The sequence below is a fragment of the Neolamprologus brichardi genome, chromosome 7 (assembly GCF_056152115.1).
Source record: "Neolamprologus brichardi isolate AB-2024 chromosome 7, ASM5615211v1, whole genome shotgun sequence".
Classification (NCBI taxonomy): domain Eukaryota; kingdom Metazoa; phylum Chordata; class Actinopteri; order Cichliformes; family Cichlidae; genus Neolamprologus; species Neolamprologus brichardi.
In genome coordinates this window covers 53,882,728-53,898,526 of record NC_142110.1, presented here as the reverse complement: position 1 = coordinate 53,898,526, position 15,799 = coordinate 53,882,728, and the positions used below count along the sequence as shown (strand labels likewise).

The 15,799-nt window shown below is 38.5% G+C and overlaps 1 protein-coding gene across 1 annotated transcript; it reads left to right on the top strand.

Annotated features, from left to right (window-relative positions):
- The first annotated feature begins 1,851 nt into the window (after window positions 1-1,851).
- On the top strand, window positions 1,852-9,650 carry LOC102788068 (SWI/SNF-related matrix-associated actin-dependent regulator of chromatin subfamily A member 2). The gene is made up of 6 exons (XM_087844504.1): window positions 1,852-2,299; window positions 3,986-4,215; window positions 6,413-6,518; window positions 8,194-8,295; window positions 8,432-8,576; window positions 8,695-9,650. Exons 1-6 carry the CDS (start codon window positions 2,204-2,206, stop codon window positions 8,826-8,828), a joined length of 813 nt encoding a protein of 270 aa, XP_087700630.1. The 5' UTR covers window positions 1,852-2,203; the 3' UTR covers window positions 8,829-9,650.
- Window positions 9,651-15,799: the final 6,149 nt, after the last annotated feature.

The following is a 15,799-nucleotide window of genomic DNA, read 5'->3' as shown; positions in this document are numbered from 1 at the left end:
TTCGTGCCAGTGGAGCCCTTTGTACACTGACACATGCCATCAAAAGATATGGATGTTCCTGTCAGAAGGGTACATGTGTCTTCAGTACAATATGTTGCATGTGACATGTATGGACTTCTACATTAGATGGTTCGTGATTTATTATTTCATGGTGCAGACCATCCTTGTGTATATGGTTGGGTTCCTGGGTTATTACTGTGCAGCTCAATATGTCATAATAAGGCTCACATTTAAATCAGGTTACATATTGGGTGATAAAAATACTGTAAGAGTTAGTAATTATTAGTTTTGTGCCATATCATAAAACTGAGACTTAAAAGGTTTTGAAAAACAGTCGCTGCAACAATGTCTGTGAAACATTCTTGATGTTTTGGGCCATTTGTCAATTTGGGACCAAGATCCAACAAACCACAAACACTAAATTAACTAATAAATGCATTTGTTGGATTTGGAAAAGACAGTGCAGAAACTTTGATTTACTGTGGACAAGTCAAATCGAATAAGTTAAATCAAATGTGGCACCATGTACTGGGTTTTATGCTGACCGCACATTCAGAGCCATTGGTCATGTGCTTCTCTTACTGGTTTATTGAAGTGGGTGGGAGTTGTTTGGCAAAGGTGATGTCACATATTTCCCTGAATCAGTTTGATATAAAACAGCTATAATCAACATTTTCACGATAAACCGATCAAACTCAGATATATGTATATATATTTTATGTGTGTGTGTGCGTGCGTGTGTGCGTGTGTGTGTTCTTCCATTGTTGAATGATTGTGTCCATTGTGGTCTTCTGCTGCTGCTGGCCATTTACTTCTAGGATCAATGTGATGTGCTTTCAGAGATGCTCTTCTGCCATCTTTCTTATAAGCAGTGATTATTCGAGTTGTTATTGCTTTCCTGTCAGTTCAAATCAGTCTGGCTTTTCTCCTCTGAACTCTGGCATCAACAAAACACTTTCACCCCAGAACTATTTCCCCCTCTCTCTCTCTTTTCGTTTTTTTTCCTTTTTTTGGACCATTTGCTAATCCCTAGAGATTGTTGTGTGGGAAAATCCCAGTAAATCAGCAGTTTCTGAAATACTCCTACCAGCCCATCAGACACCAACAACCATACCACATTCAAAGACACTTAAATCACACTTTCTCATTCTGATGCTCAGTTTGAACCTCAGCAGATCGCCTTGGGCATGCTTACGTGCCCAAATGCACTGAGTTGCTGTCATATGATTGGCTCGCCAGATATTCGTGTTAGGGCGCATAAGAGTAGGTGTACCTAATAAAGTGGACGAATATAGGAGTGTATACCGTAGTAGGGTAGCATGGCATGACAAATGGTCTGTAACTCGTGCATTATGATTTTCTCTCACTGAATTCCATTCAGCTGAGATCCTCCACTTCACAAGTATTTCCACTGGACAAAACGATGTTGCTTTTTGTTTTTTGCATATGTTTTTCTGTGCTGTTACATGTGCTGTTATCCAGCAGCAGCCTTTTTGGTTTGTTTTTTTGTGCACATGTTAGGAAGAAAACTCTAATTGCTTTACAGAAACCACATGGCTTTGAATACTTGCCTAAAGTAGAAAAACTCCCTTTTTTGTTTTTTTTCTGCAATTGCTGCAGCTCAGCGACTCGGACTTTGCAGAGAACTTTTTTTCTTCTTTCCTTGCTGTCTCGGCTGAGGAATTAAGTGTAATCTGAGTCAATATTTATGCATTAATCACCCTGCTGGAATTCCGAGGCGGCTGCACATTCAAACGTGCTCTCGAGTGAACTCATGAATGTCCGTGCTGCTTTCAGGCTTGGACTCCTGGTTCCAGCAGGAGTTTCTTGCTTGCCTTAGTTGATAACGAACAGCACGATCCCTCCAAAATACAGTGCAGATTTTTTTTAAAAGAAATAATAACAATAAAAGGACCCGACAACTTTAACAGAGGGGTAGGAAGAGAGAGAGAGAGAGAGGGAGAGAGAGAGAGAGAGAGAGAGAGGAAAGAAAAAAATAATAACGTCTGGCAACAGTCGATATTAAAAACATGCAGAGGGAGACAAGCTCGGGGCCTTCCAGAGTCAGGAAAAAGACTTCGGAGAGCTGCAGACGGGAGATGGGTATGGCATTTGTATTTTCCCCCTGCCCAATGATTTGTATATGAAAACATAGCGCTTTTATTCTCCCCCCTTCTGGGCTCTGCTTCTGAGTGATCAGCTGATGAAGAGACTAGCAGCTCGCCGCTATGCTGGCTTGCTAATTCTCTCCCCCACAGCTGCAGCCGATCCCGATAACCAGCCTGCAGATTGCAGTCAGGTAAATATCCTCCTCCATGTCTTTTCTTCACAGGCTCAGGATTCAGCCAGGGTACATCGCATGGGAAGAGAGGAAGAGATGGATAAAATGTGTGTGTATGTGTGTGTGTGTGTGTGTGCGCGCGCACGCCAAGGAAAGAGAGAGAGTGTATGCGTGTGTGCGCGCGCGTGTGAGTAAGAGGCAGGGAGAGCGAGTGTGTAGGTGTGTGTTGTAACAGATGAGAGGGAATCTTTGCCAGATTAGTCAGGGAAGAGGCAGGCTTGTTAGGAGATAGCACAGGCATGGAGCATCACATGCACACTCTGACACCCTTCCACTCCACATGCACAGTCAATCAGGCAGCTCTCAGCTGTGTTATACATCTTTGAGGATTACCCTCTATCCCTCCAGTATTCCGCTGGAACGATTGCTTCCCCTTAGAGGGAGTAGCGGGGCTTTTCAAAGCCTACATTTGAGCCCCGAACAATGATGAGCAGGATTTCTATTGTTGTCTCTAGTGCTGTTGTCTCCTCTAAGTCAGCTTTCTGCTATGTCTTTTTTATGGTTGGAAGTGCAGGCATGTATCTTCAGTCCTGGTTTTTTTTTATTGTTTGTTTGTTTTTTAAGGGGGGGGGGGGGGGTTATTGTTATTGTTTTTCCATTTTTTCTAATTCTGCATGGCACCGTTCACTGCTCCTCGGATCAGTGTGTGTTAAATATCTCAAGTTTGCGTCCTTGAGAGATCAGCAGGCGTGCTGTATTATATGATGTGAAGGCTGATGTGTGTACTGTATGATCCTGTATTATTGATGCATCAATATTCTGTTCAGATTGGACAGCATGCCCTCTCTACCCCCCCCTCCAGCTGCTGCTGCTGCTGCAAGAGCTGCTTGTGCTGCATGCACACTCACTCTTGTTTCTGGCCTCTAATTGCCTTTGTGGAAAACACAGTGGTCGCTGCATAATCGAAAAGGAGCGGATGAAACGGTTGAACATAACTCGGGATGCAGCACGCACCCTTGTCAAACACCACACACCTAAAATAATGATTCCGGCTCTCTCTTTTTTCTCTCTGTCTTGCATGCACGAGGCTGAGTGCAAAGCAGCAAAATATAGATTCATATTTATGGCACAATGGCATTTTTAGACTGTGCTTTGGCAGAAAAGGGCTTCCTCGAATCCATTCCGACTCGTCGTGCATTAAAAAAATAAGCATCCCCTCGATAATCATCTCACATCAAAGCCCACAGATCAAATAATCTGTCCTAAATTTGCAGAGACGGCACTGGGTTGCTTCAGTCCATGTAAATTCAGATGCTATTGTAATAAATAAATGAGTCCTGATTCATTTGAATACAAAACCATGCTCTGTAATTCCAAATGCCTGAATTCCAGCTGCTAATTAGATGGAGACTTAGAGTGCTTTAATTTGGAGGTTTTAAATTTAGAATCTGCAGTTTGTCGTCTTAAGCGCTTCAGGTTTGCGTCTGGGAAAAACACGTACTGTGCGTTTTCCCGAGAGCTTTGACATGAAAATCAAAGAGGCCAAGTTAGAATAAACCGAACAAAATAGAAGTTTTGAAATGAACTCTTTCCTCCCATTCTCTAGCAAATATTCTCTCTCCTCCTCACAGTCTTTGTGTCGCTGAAGTAGGAACTAAACAAAAAGAAAATACATGTGCATTTACATGATTTCCCCACCCACAGCTCGAGGCAAGAGAGAACGGTTCTCTAGAGGACATGGAGGAGGACATCAGTCTGAAGAAGCGTAAAGGTGATCATCAAGCAGTGAAAGGCCTGAAGGCTGGGCAAGAAACTGGCGAGAAAGTCAAAAGGAAGCGAGGGCGCCCACCAGCTGAGAAACTCCCTCCAAATCCACCTGAACTCACCAGAACACTGAACACACTGGTGGATATGGTCATGAACTACAAAGATGGGTGAGGGATGTGAAAGACGTTTGGGCTGTGTCAAAACAGTCACTATTTTTAGATCTCTTTTTAATTAAAAAAAATTAATATAATGTTTTATTTGATAATATTAAACTTTTGATGAGCATGATCTCAGTCATACTGATTGATTTTAGTTTTTTTCCATGTAATCTATATTCATTATGCATAAATTTAAATATTTCAAGCTTTTTTGATTTTATTTTGACTATTATGGCTTATACTGCATCAGTGTGGTACGACATGGAGGTGATCAGCTTGGGGCACTGCTGAGGTGCGACTGAAGCCCGGGTAGCTTTGACAGCAGCCTGTATTTTGGGGTTAGGTGGTTCTCATCTTCTGTTTGACGAAACCTCATGTATTCTACGAGCAATTGGGAAATAGATTTGGGCCTGTGCTGCCAAGTCCTCCTGGAAAAGGAAAACCAGATCCCCTTCAAGCTTATGAGTAGATGGAAGCATGAAGTGGTGTAAAAATCTCCTGGTAGACACCTGTGTTGACTTTAGCCTTGATAAAATACAGCAGACAGACTGCAAACTTTGCACTAGACACCTTGGATTCAGTGGCTTTTCACGCTTTCTCCAGACTCTAGGGCCTCAATTTCCAAATTAAATGCGGCATTTACTTTCATCTGAAAAGATGACCGTGGGCCACTGAGCTCAGCAGTTGGCCGATGTCAAGAGTGCAACAGTTGTAGCAGCCCCTTTCCTGAAGAAAGTCTTTGCATAGTGGCTCTGACTCTCTTTGTGAAGCTCTCCCAAGTTCTTGTATAAACTTTTCCATTAATATACTTTAGTACAGCACTTTGTATACAGCAACCCCTTTTCACTAAACACCTTCTGTGGCTTACCTACCTTGTGGAGGGTGTTGATGATTGCCCTCTGACAACTGTGAAGTCAGCAATCCTTCCTGTGACTGTGGCATTATGTACTGAATTCAAATGAGACATACACGCTATTTAAACTCTAAGAAAAAGATTCTGTTAATCTAAGGTACTGGATTTCCGATTTCCGTGAGCTATAAGCCATGATCATCAAAATGAGAACAAAAAAGGCTTGAAATATTTCACTTGTGACAAATAGAGAACACATGTAGATTCTAAAATTACATTTGTTGAGATGGTCTTGTAGTTATAGCAATTCCTACAAAACTGTACACCTGATTACAGCTCAAAGGGGACCTGTTATACCCTATTAGACAAATTTTTGTATAATGAAGTCAGTATATGTGTAAGTAATCCCAAAGGCTAAAGCTCAGGGTTCAGTATAAACACACTCAGAGTTTTCAGCTCTTTGTGTTTGTATGGTGTCAAAGCGAGGGGATGTCCCTGATGCAGTCATTTCAGGCACTCAGCTCCAAACGTAGGCCCAGTGGCCCCCACCCACCTGCTGTTCAAACCTTCTGTTTGCGAGGAACAGCCAGCCAGAACAAAGCTGGTTCAAAGGAAGCGGCCAAAATAGTTTAGTTCATACAGTGAATAAACTGTGGTACTGCACCAGGGTCTAGGATGAAGCTACTGTAGCTGAATTCAAGACTAAAAATACGGAATTAGAAATGACCGTAGTAGGTCCCCTTTAAAGCTGATTGATTAAGGGATTCTTTTGATATTATCATTATTATTAAAAGTATTATATTTAAGTAAATTGGTCTATCCAGGGCCAACAGCACTGTAGTGCAATGGTTAGTTCTGTTGCCTCAGCAAGAAGCTAGCCGGACCTTTCTGTATGATGCATGATCTTTGCATTGCAGAAAATGGATGGATGGATGGATTGTGCAGTGGGATATTTTAACAAGAGGGTTTTTTAGCCTAGCGACTCAGTGAGGAACCAGAACACTTATTTCTCTCACCCCCTGCTGCTGGATTGAAGCAGAAGTCAAAAATTTCAGCTTTAAACATTTTATGAGTCTAACCTAATACCTCAAAAGGCTTTCAGGGAAACCTGCCTTAAAAATCCCAGTGCAGCTACTTACTTTGTCAAGTTTTGAATGCTGAACATTGAATCAATCAGCAGTTTATTTTGGGATTGTGCCTCCTTCATAATTTAGTCATGAAAAGACATTGTATGTAAGTGTGGACTGCAGGAAAACATTATCAGGAATAAGAAAACAAAATGTCTTACAGATATTGACAGAATAATTAAACATTTTTCCTATTGTCACGAGATTAAAAGAAACATTGTGTTTCTAGGTTGGGACGGCAGATCAGTAAAGGCTTTGTGCAGCTTCCCTCTAAGAAGGAGGTACCTGAGTACTACGAACTGATCCGAAAGCCCGTGGACTTCAGAAGGATCAGGGTTTGTGTCACTGAATACCCTCACAACTCCGACACAATACAGATTTCACTGTTACCTTTTCTACGAAGATAGAATTGAATGAAAAGTGGGTGAACCATAATACATCAATGGCAAGTGGGAGTCTGTATTCAGTATTCAAAACCTTCATTCAGTAAACAGTGATTAAGAGGACTTAACTAGAGCTTAGGTATACTATATAATACAAATATGTCAATGTATTTTAAATACACATGGGTTGAACAGAAAGAGCCTTAGTATTTTTATGCTTAACAGAGTCCACAAAACTAGAACTTTTTCATTTATCGCCATTGTAAGACCTAAATGCTAGCATGTTTCTATTAAGCTGATGGTTTAGCACGTAGGTTTACCATGTTCCCCCCATCATCCTTACAGTCAGACTGTAGAAAAGACAGCATGTGGTGTAAAATAGTTGTTGTTTTTTTAAATTAATGTAATACACACATAAAAACAACCAACAAAGGCCAACTACACATTAAAGTTAAAGTCAGTTGATTTTTGAGGATTAGAAAAAACAAATGTTGTACACATAAATATACTAAACCAAACACAAACATGCTCATTTATACCCAATGTTGTTGCAATTACTTATTATCAACAGATTAGTGCCTCCAATAAGCTGACAATAAGTTGACTTAACAACAACAGCTGGGTATAAGCTAACCTTATGCCAGCTAATGTTAGGCTCGAATGTCCCAAAAATCAAACATTGCCTCTGACAAACAGTTTGATTTCATTCTCGCAGCGTAGGAGAATTTATTCACTAAGTGTCCAAGTCCGGCAATGTTACATCCACTTCAAAGAAACTCGTACTTACTTTTTTTTTTTTCTTTTTTTTCTTTTTTTTCTTTTTTTTCTTTTTTTTTTCCCTCGTACTTACAATGGCTAACAGCAGCTAACAGAGGCTAACAACAGCAAAAACAGCAGCACTTAGCGACAGAAAAGTTCAGGATTTTCTCAACAACTCACCTCAGTATCACCGTCATTGGACAGAAGTTTGCTTAACTGAGTCATATTGGACTCCTTTTGTAAAGCTTTACACCCTCCTCCAAATTTAATTGTAATTTAATTGTAGGATGTAGGCTGACACCCTACACTCCGTACAGATGGCGACCAGACTTGTTTGTCCTACAACAGCCACCATAGCTAGATTTATGCACTTGGGAGAGGTAAGAAAACATAATTCAGTTGACTGCAATGTGCAATCTACTGACATCTAGTGGTGAGATTTTATACACTGCACTAACTTCAGAATATCACTGCCAGCCAAAATGTAGTTTCAGCACCAAACTTCCCATAAAGTCACAACCTGTTGTGTCTACATTCTGGCTTTGCTGCAAAAAGATTAACAGTAGTCATGTGACATGTGACGGTGCTGGTAGCTATTTTGTTACCTTCTCCGTTTGTTTGAGGTCTTAATGCTAAGATGACTGACAAGTCTAATTTCTTATTTAGTGTACAGACTTGAAGTGAGTGAGGTTTTTTTTCTCATTTAACTCTCAGCAAAAAACTGAATAAGTGTGTTTTAGAAAAGTTCAGGAGACAATCAAGTACCTTTGTATTTTTGTCATTTTTTAAAAAATGAAATAATGAACCAAATAATTTTATAGTTTTATTGTTGTTGTTATTTGTCTGTTTTTATTACTGTATTTCATAGGAACGTGTTCGCAATCACAAGTACAGAAGTGTGGGAGATCTGGAGAAGGACATTTTCCTTCTGTGTCACAATGCTCAGACTTATAATCTGGAGGGATCACAGGTGAAGGGATCTCAGGAGGAATTCTTTCATTCACAAGCAGCAAAATAGTTTTTCTCCACAGTTCCTGTTATAAAAACTCTGATCGCGTGTGTATGTGTGTGTGTGTGTCTGTGTTTGTGTGTGTAAATCACTGCAGATCTATGAGGATTCTATTGTCATTAAGTCTGTTTTTGAGAGTGCGAGACAGAGAATCGTCACAGACGAAGAACAGAAAGAGACGGTTAGCGCCAGTCACAGCAATAATGGCGGTGGAGCTGAAGACCAGTTTGTTCCATCAGCAGGTGAGGGCTGTGTTTTAATAACTAGGGTGAATGGAGAAAAAGGAGTAACATTTTTGTTTGTCTGCAGTAGTGTTTTGCATTAGACTTATCATATATTTCTTTCCCTTTTTATAACCAGTGAAACCATTACCAGTTCAGATCAAGAAGGGGGCTAAGGAGCAGAGAAGCAGAAATACTATGGCCAAGAGGGTTCATAGTGATTTAGACAGCGATGAGGATCTAGAAGATAACACCACAAAAGATGAAGGTTGAACTAAAAGACCCTGCTCTTTTTGTATTCGTGTCCATGTCTATTCTCTGCCACATCCCTTTTCATTGGTTTCTTTATGTTGTTGTGTTTTTTTAATTAAAAGAAAGCTCTTTGAAAGTAACCGTGAAAGGACTCCTCAATGTGAAGCACTTATAAAACAGTGCTTTTTTTTAGATGACTCACATCACTCAAACACATCTTGCTGCACAGTGCTGTTCTTCTCATTTAGCTGGTCTTTTATAAGAATTATGATTTACGTTTTATCTGCTTTAGTCCCCGTGATAGCTTCTGCAGATATAATGTAAAGCACCAGTTTCATTGACTGTTTTTAATCAATATATTTGATTGTATGAAATGCCTTCATATGTCTTTGGAGCATGATATGTATCTCTGTCCTGAAGCTGGCTCCTCCAGAGGAAAACCTGCTGATGATGATGTATTCAGGGTCAGGGCATCGAAGCACACAGGAAGGTCTGTTTAATGAATCGGAGATGAGCAAATTAGATTTGTTTAAAGTCTCTGAATGTGATTTTTAGAGTGGATACAAGTAAAAAGATATGTGACAAATACTGGTAGTATGCCTTTTGTCTGTTTCTGATACTTGATGGAATAAGTTTGGATCTAACCAGGGGTACTTAAGTCAAACATTTGTATCCCTTGTGCTACAGTATATTCACATATTGTACAGTTTGTGTGAAAAATAACAAAATTTCTTTTCATTTACTCTCCTACTATTTGGGGAGGATGAAAGACATCATTGTTAAGACAATCCCTCAAAAACCTGTATCAGTTAAACACTTGCAAAATAAATTTTACCAAAAAGCCCCACTGGTTGGAATCGATTATTTTTAACCCGGTGAGCAGAACGAGATGTTAAAATGTTTATGTATTTGAACTGTGTATAAAGAATCTGCCAATAGATGGTGCAAGAGAACTGTTTGTCTGGATCTTTGTCTATACAGAGACAGAATTCATTAAAATATACATTGTACAATATCATGTAGCAATTTAAACAGTATAAGAAATAAATGCAAAGAAATGTGATATATGCTAAGTTTATATTTACATGTAGTGCAATTTAATGTTATTATTATAGCGCCAAAGATGCTTTATATTATTAGGTAAAGAGCTTACAATAGCGTACAGTAATATAGAGAAAACCCTAAAAACCAAATTTTGCACTTTTTCATCAATAGTTTCTTTAGAATTGTGAGATGGACAGTGGATTTATGACTGGCATGCACAAATTGCACAAGCTCTTAGCTCTCTTGCCATATGTGTTCATGGAAGCAGGTACAGCTGACGGTAAATTGTGATCAACAGCTCTAGCATATGCTTTAGTCATGTTCTCCAGTGTTACAGCAGTTACATATGGGCCCATCTGTGGCAGTGTCACAGCCTATCATGTGCCCACCCAGTTGCCCATCTTGAAGACGTTCAATTCGTGTTATTTAGAAAAGATAAACAGCAAACAAACATAAATAGCATAGAAGCCTTCACTGATTTATATGTTGAAATTTACCCTAGAAAGAATTTCAAGGCTTTAGACGCAAAGCTGGGAGCTCTCATGCAGGAAGTTGGACTGATGCAGGCTCATATCTGTTGAATAAACCAAAGAAAAATTAAAGTTAAACAGCTACTCACTGCTCACTAAGCTCAATGATCAACTCCATATGTTTTCATGTAACCCATAAACAAACAGAAAACAAAAAGTAGTGCTTTTCTGTGTCGTATTACATTCATCTGTTTCTTCATCTTCTGCCTGTAGTTTCATTAATACAAATATTTTTTTACTAATTCTTTCATATTAATTTAGGCAGATTAAGGTTCTTTAAAGATCAGGCTGCATCTCTTTAGCTTGTAAGATGTTCTGCTTCCTTTGCCAACCACCACTTTATATTACCTATCAATGCTGTTTTGCAATGTGAAGCAAAAAGGAAAGTTTTAAGTTTATATGAACCACTTTAATTCAATCATACGCCCTTAAAATTAACAAAACAGCCAACATGGAAGTACCAAAAGTTTAGTTCCACTAATTACCACTTCATGCTGTTTAGTAAAGTAAGTCAGCCCTCATTTCTATAGCTTATTTCTTTTACCCCCAGCCATTTGTCTGGTGTTAGTTGACAAGTTAGCGCGCCAACAAATCACTGAAGGCTTCATGTCAGCAGTCTCCAAACCAATGGGTTACATCACACAAATATATCTACATATATAATGTGTAGTGTCCATCGAGCTCGTTCGGTAAAAGCTACAAAAAGCTAATGTTTGCTATGTGAAATCATTTGCACTTCAACATTTAATAAATTGGAAGGTGTCATAAGTACAAAGCTTTTTACAGGTACTTACAGATTAACAACATCCTCAGAGCAGCTAAAAGGTGTAGGCTCTTACAATAAATAGCTCTGGGAACAAAATGGCACATAGGACTATATCTTTGTGATGAAAACCTCGCAGAAAATTACACATAAACCTAATGGAAGTGTAAGGATAGAGATGTTGCTGAAGGTAGCTGCGCTAATGGTTTTTTCAAATTAGTGCAGCTCCAGAAGGTGACTTTAATCTGTTGAGAAGACAATCTGTTTTTTTTTTTTCCTTTACCCACAGGACATCGATTTAACAGATAGAGGGATCCACATTTATCATAGCTTTCACTAATCGCCTGTTGTATAAGGTAACTGCATTTAATATCATTGTACTCACTTTAAAAAAAATATTCTGTCAACATCAGCGCCTTTAAAATGAAGTTGGATCATTTTGAAATTTGCGTGACACATTTTGTTTTGGTTTTTTTCTGCCTCATAAAGTTTGAACGCTGTCAGAATGCTGACAGGTGGATTTTAAACATACCATATAAAAATATCTGCTGCCAACTTTCACAGTATATAGAAAATGATATCATGAATCTAACACCGCTGCTGTTTCAAGGAAAAATGTGATATTACTGCACACTGCAGCGTGAACAGTAACGATCTGAATGTAAACGTTAGTAGCACCTCTATTGTTTTTCCTTTGCTGATGGTGCAGTTCTGTGGTTCACAGAGTACAAATAGTAACTTTAAATTTGTGATCTTAGAAAGCTTAACTTGGTATTGTTTTAGCATTAACCTGTGCAAAAACATTTCTGCCATTAACAGCAATCCCACCCATCCATCCATTTTCATCCGCTTTATCCGAGGCCGGGTCGCAGGGGCAGCAGCCTAAGCAAAGAGGCCCAGACCTCCCTCTCCCCAGCCACCTCCTCCCAGTGTAGCATATTATTCTTGAATAACATAACAAATGAAAATGGCAGACTGAAAATTTTAGAGAGTTTTTTCTTTCTTTCACTTTTGACGAGTGTTTGATCCTGCTGATAGTTTTCTTCTGTGTCAGTCTTGTTTTGAGTCATTACCGTTCTACAGGAGCAATGACCTTAGACAGGAATGAACTCTCCAACACTACCATAATTTTTCATCCCTGAATGCCTTGATAATTATCTAATATAATTGTGCTTTTCAGCAATTCAAGGCACACAATGCAACCCCAGTACACCATTAAATGTCCACTGTATTTCACAGTGAGGATGTTTCCTTTTGCAGCTTTATTAAAATGATCTCAATTTAAAGTAGGTGACTAAAACTAGACTAAAATGAAAATATAGTTTTTATTGAACATAATAAGAGGACATTCTGCAAAAAGCATTGTGACTTGACAACATGCATTTTAGCAAACTTTAGTTATTCTTACCATTAAATAGAAAACAGTATAATATTATAAGAATTGCACATCTCCTTCACAAACCTGAATGATAGCAATTATTATATAATGATTTAACATACTTGAAAGACTGCAATTTAGTATACCTGTGGTATTCATCAACCTGCTGTCTCTTCACCTGTGGTCTAAAAAGATGACTCACTGGCTTTTTATTAGACTTTTCAAGGTAAGACTTTATCTGTTAATCTAGTCATAGGTGCCTGGCTGTAAAGCAGGTATTTATTCGCATCTGTCATTTCAAATTCCACATATACAATATTTGTGGTATGAGAAACTTGTTAAAAAGAAAAGGTTTTATAATTAAGACTTATACCTTAAGTCTGCCAGCTGGTGCATATGATCAGTTGGTGCATTCTAATGTAAAGTATCTTTGGACAAATCCCGGTCACAAAAATTAGCAGGTAAACAATTGTAGGGACCCACGCAGTTACCATTTGATCATGTAACTGGTCGTTGATTTATTATAAATGTTACTAGAGACACATATCATATCACAACATCACTGTAAAACAAGCACCAAAACCTGCTCAGGAAACCACCCACTCTCTTAGCCTCTATAGAGTATTGAATTCATATGTAAAATATGAATTTTGATATTAAATTGCAGCAACATTGCGTGTGCACTAAAGGAATTTGAGGAAACTCCCAACTGTAAACAGGGTCTATAAAATCAAGGCAAATCAGAGGACCCGTCAGGGTTCCAGACAATGTCACCTGGTAGTGTTAAAGATTTTCCATTAATCCCTTACTCACAGTAGTTCTTATTGGCAGAAGAAGCAATACAATAGTTATTCAGCCACTTCCACATAATGCTCATTCAAGCCATTATACTCTTAGTGTTTATTGACTGGTATGGAGTTCATTATAATTTACTGCCGAGCGGTTGAAATGAAATTCATGTAAGGTAAATGTGTGGGTGGCACCTTATGATTTTTGCCATTACCAAAATGAAAGCAGAGATGAACAGTCTTAGTCTGTCCTTTCTGTCTCTCACTTATTTTAAGCTCCATAAACATTATCTATATGGAGAGAAAGCAGAAAGTAGCTAATTGTTGTGGCGATGTTATTTTCAACTTCTTTATTGAATCATTGAACCCTTTTTAAATAAGACGCAACAGTGAATGATATAAATAATATATTGAGTTTAAACTTATGAAGCCATTAAAATATACTGAAGGAAAAATATTTGATAACAAGGGGCAACACTGTAAACCAGCAAGCAACAAGCTGATCTAAATTATAGTGACATGAGTGTGCCTGTGCAGTATCACATATTTTACAAACTGGCAGGTTTAATCTGAAATGAAAACAAAAATCAGTTTTATTTATATCATATGTATTAAGGCATTTGTTTCATTCTTTCTTTCTTTATATGAAAACACTAAACACGTTTGGTTATATGTAAGTTCCACTTTCAGACTGTAACAATATGCAGAGCAATATTTCGCATTTCATTACATTCACTTTGAGGTTATAGAGGAACATAAGCTTAGCATTCATCAAAAAAAGGATTAAACAGACAAGCCTGCCCATGATGAGTTATGTTTTACACACAGCATATCAATGATGTATTGTCCCAGTTTAACCACTGAAAGCAGTTTTATAACCATTATACCTACAAAACACCATTTATCCTTAAAGAACACATTTTTTACATTACGGATGTTATGCGCACCAATCAGACAGTGTGCACAGTTACCAGCATACACAGAAGAGACCATAAATAACATGTGTCAAATATGTGCAAATCATTTTTTTAAATATTTGTATAAAGTGTATAGAGTTAGAATGTGAACAAAAACAGAATTGAAGATACTACACTTGTACTTCTTTATTAAATTGTAAAACTACAATTTTAAAACTACAATTTTCTGCTGAAATGGGAGCTCTTTGGGGACCTTCTTATGAAAGACGTCTTTGTTTTTTCAGTTTAAAATGCCATGTCTGCCCATGACCCAACATCTGAGAAATATTTTCACAGCACATGGAGATAGTTTCTTATGCTAGTAGTGTACTGCCATCCAGATGTGATCAAACTATATCCATACCAAATGTTCATGAGGCAAAAAATCAGTGTTAACAATAGCACGAAACAATAGCACGGCCTGCTGTTACTCACTATTGACTGATTTCTTTGTGTGCCTCTGCTGTGAAGGCGCACCATTTGTTTTCCTTTTATACTTCTGGCAAAGTAACTGTGGGAGCATTTTGCTACAGTGCCTGCTGTAACCATGGCAATTGTAAGGATAGCAGCATTAATTATGGAGACCAATTAAGATTTTTTTTCAATTCATGAATAATATGGGGGATCTATTACAATCCTAGATGCTCATTTCAAGAAAGGTTTGAATCCCTGAGAACCAAAGGCTTGGGTCTCATATGCCTCTAAACACTCAGCTGCAGTTACTTTCTTTTAAACTCTTGAATCTTTTTAATGTCACAAAGATGTTCTTTAATATGATTATAATAAGCCTCACTTATCCATTTTTCAACTCTTTTGTTTTCAAGTGGCAGCCACTTAGAAAAAAGCTGGTTTAAGGAGATAAAAAAAGATTATTCTCTTGCCATTTAACTTCAGCCTATCTTTGTTCATGAACAAAGAGGCCATACCAAGGCCAAGTAAGGGATAAAAAAGGACCTTGGTCATTTGGGAGGGACTCAGAGTAGAGCTGGTACTCCTCCACATTGGAAGTAGTCAGCTGAGGTGGTCATGGCAGCTGACTAGGATGCCTCCTGGACAACTGTCCAACTGGGAGAAGCCCCCATGGTAGACCCAGAACCCAGCGGACAGAATATGTCTCTCAGCTGACTTGAGAAAGCCTCAGTGCCCCAGCCACCAGAAGAACCAAAGGAGGTGGCTGAGGAAATGAACATTTGAGTATCTCTGCTTAGACTGCTACCCCTGCATCCCAGATTATGGATGGATAGATGGATGGACTCTCTACTGCAGTTGTCCGAGAACAAAAATAATGAGCAAGAAGCAGGAATCATAGGTGCTCTTGAGATGTTGTAGAGACGTTTCCAAGTCTTGAGTCATTTTAAAGTCTCTGCTTATATCATACTTTGCCATATACACCATAAAACCATAGATATCATAACACCATAAGACATATCTAGATTTACAAGGAATTAAAGTAGTCTAAATTCATCTAGAACAAGTTAAAGAAACTTCTTTGTTTGTGAAACGGGGCAGTCACTGCACATTGTCAAAGTCTGC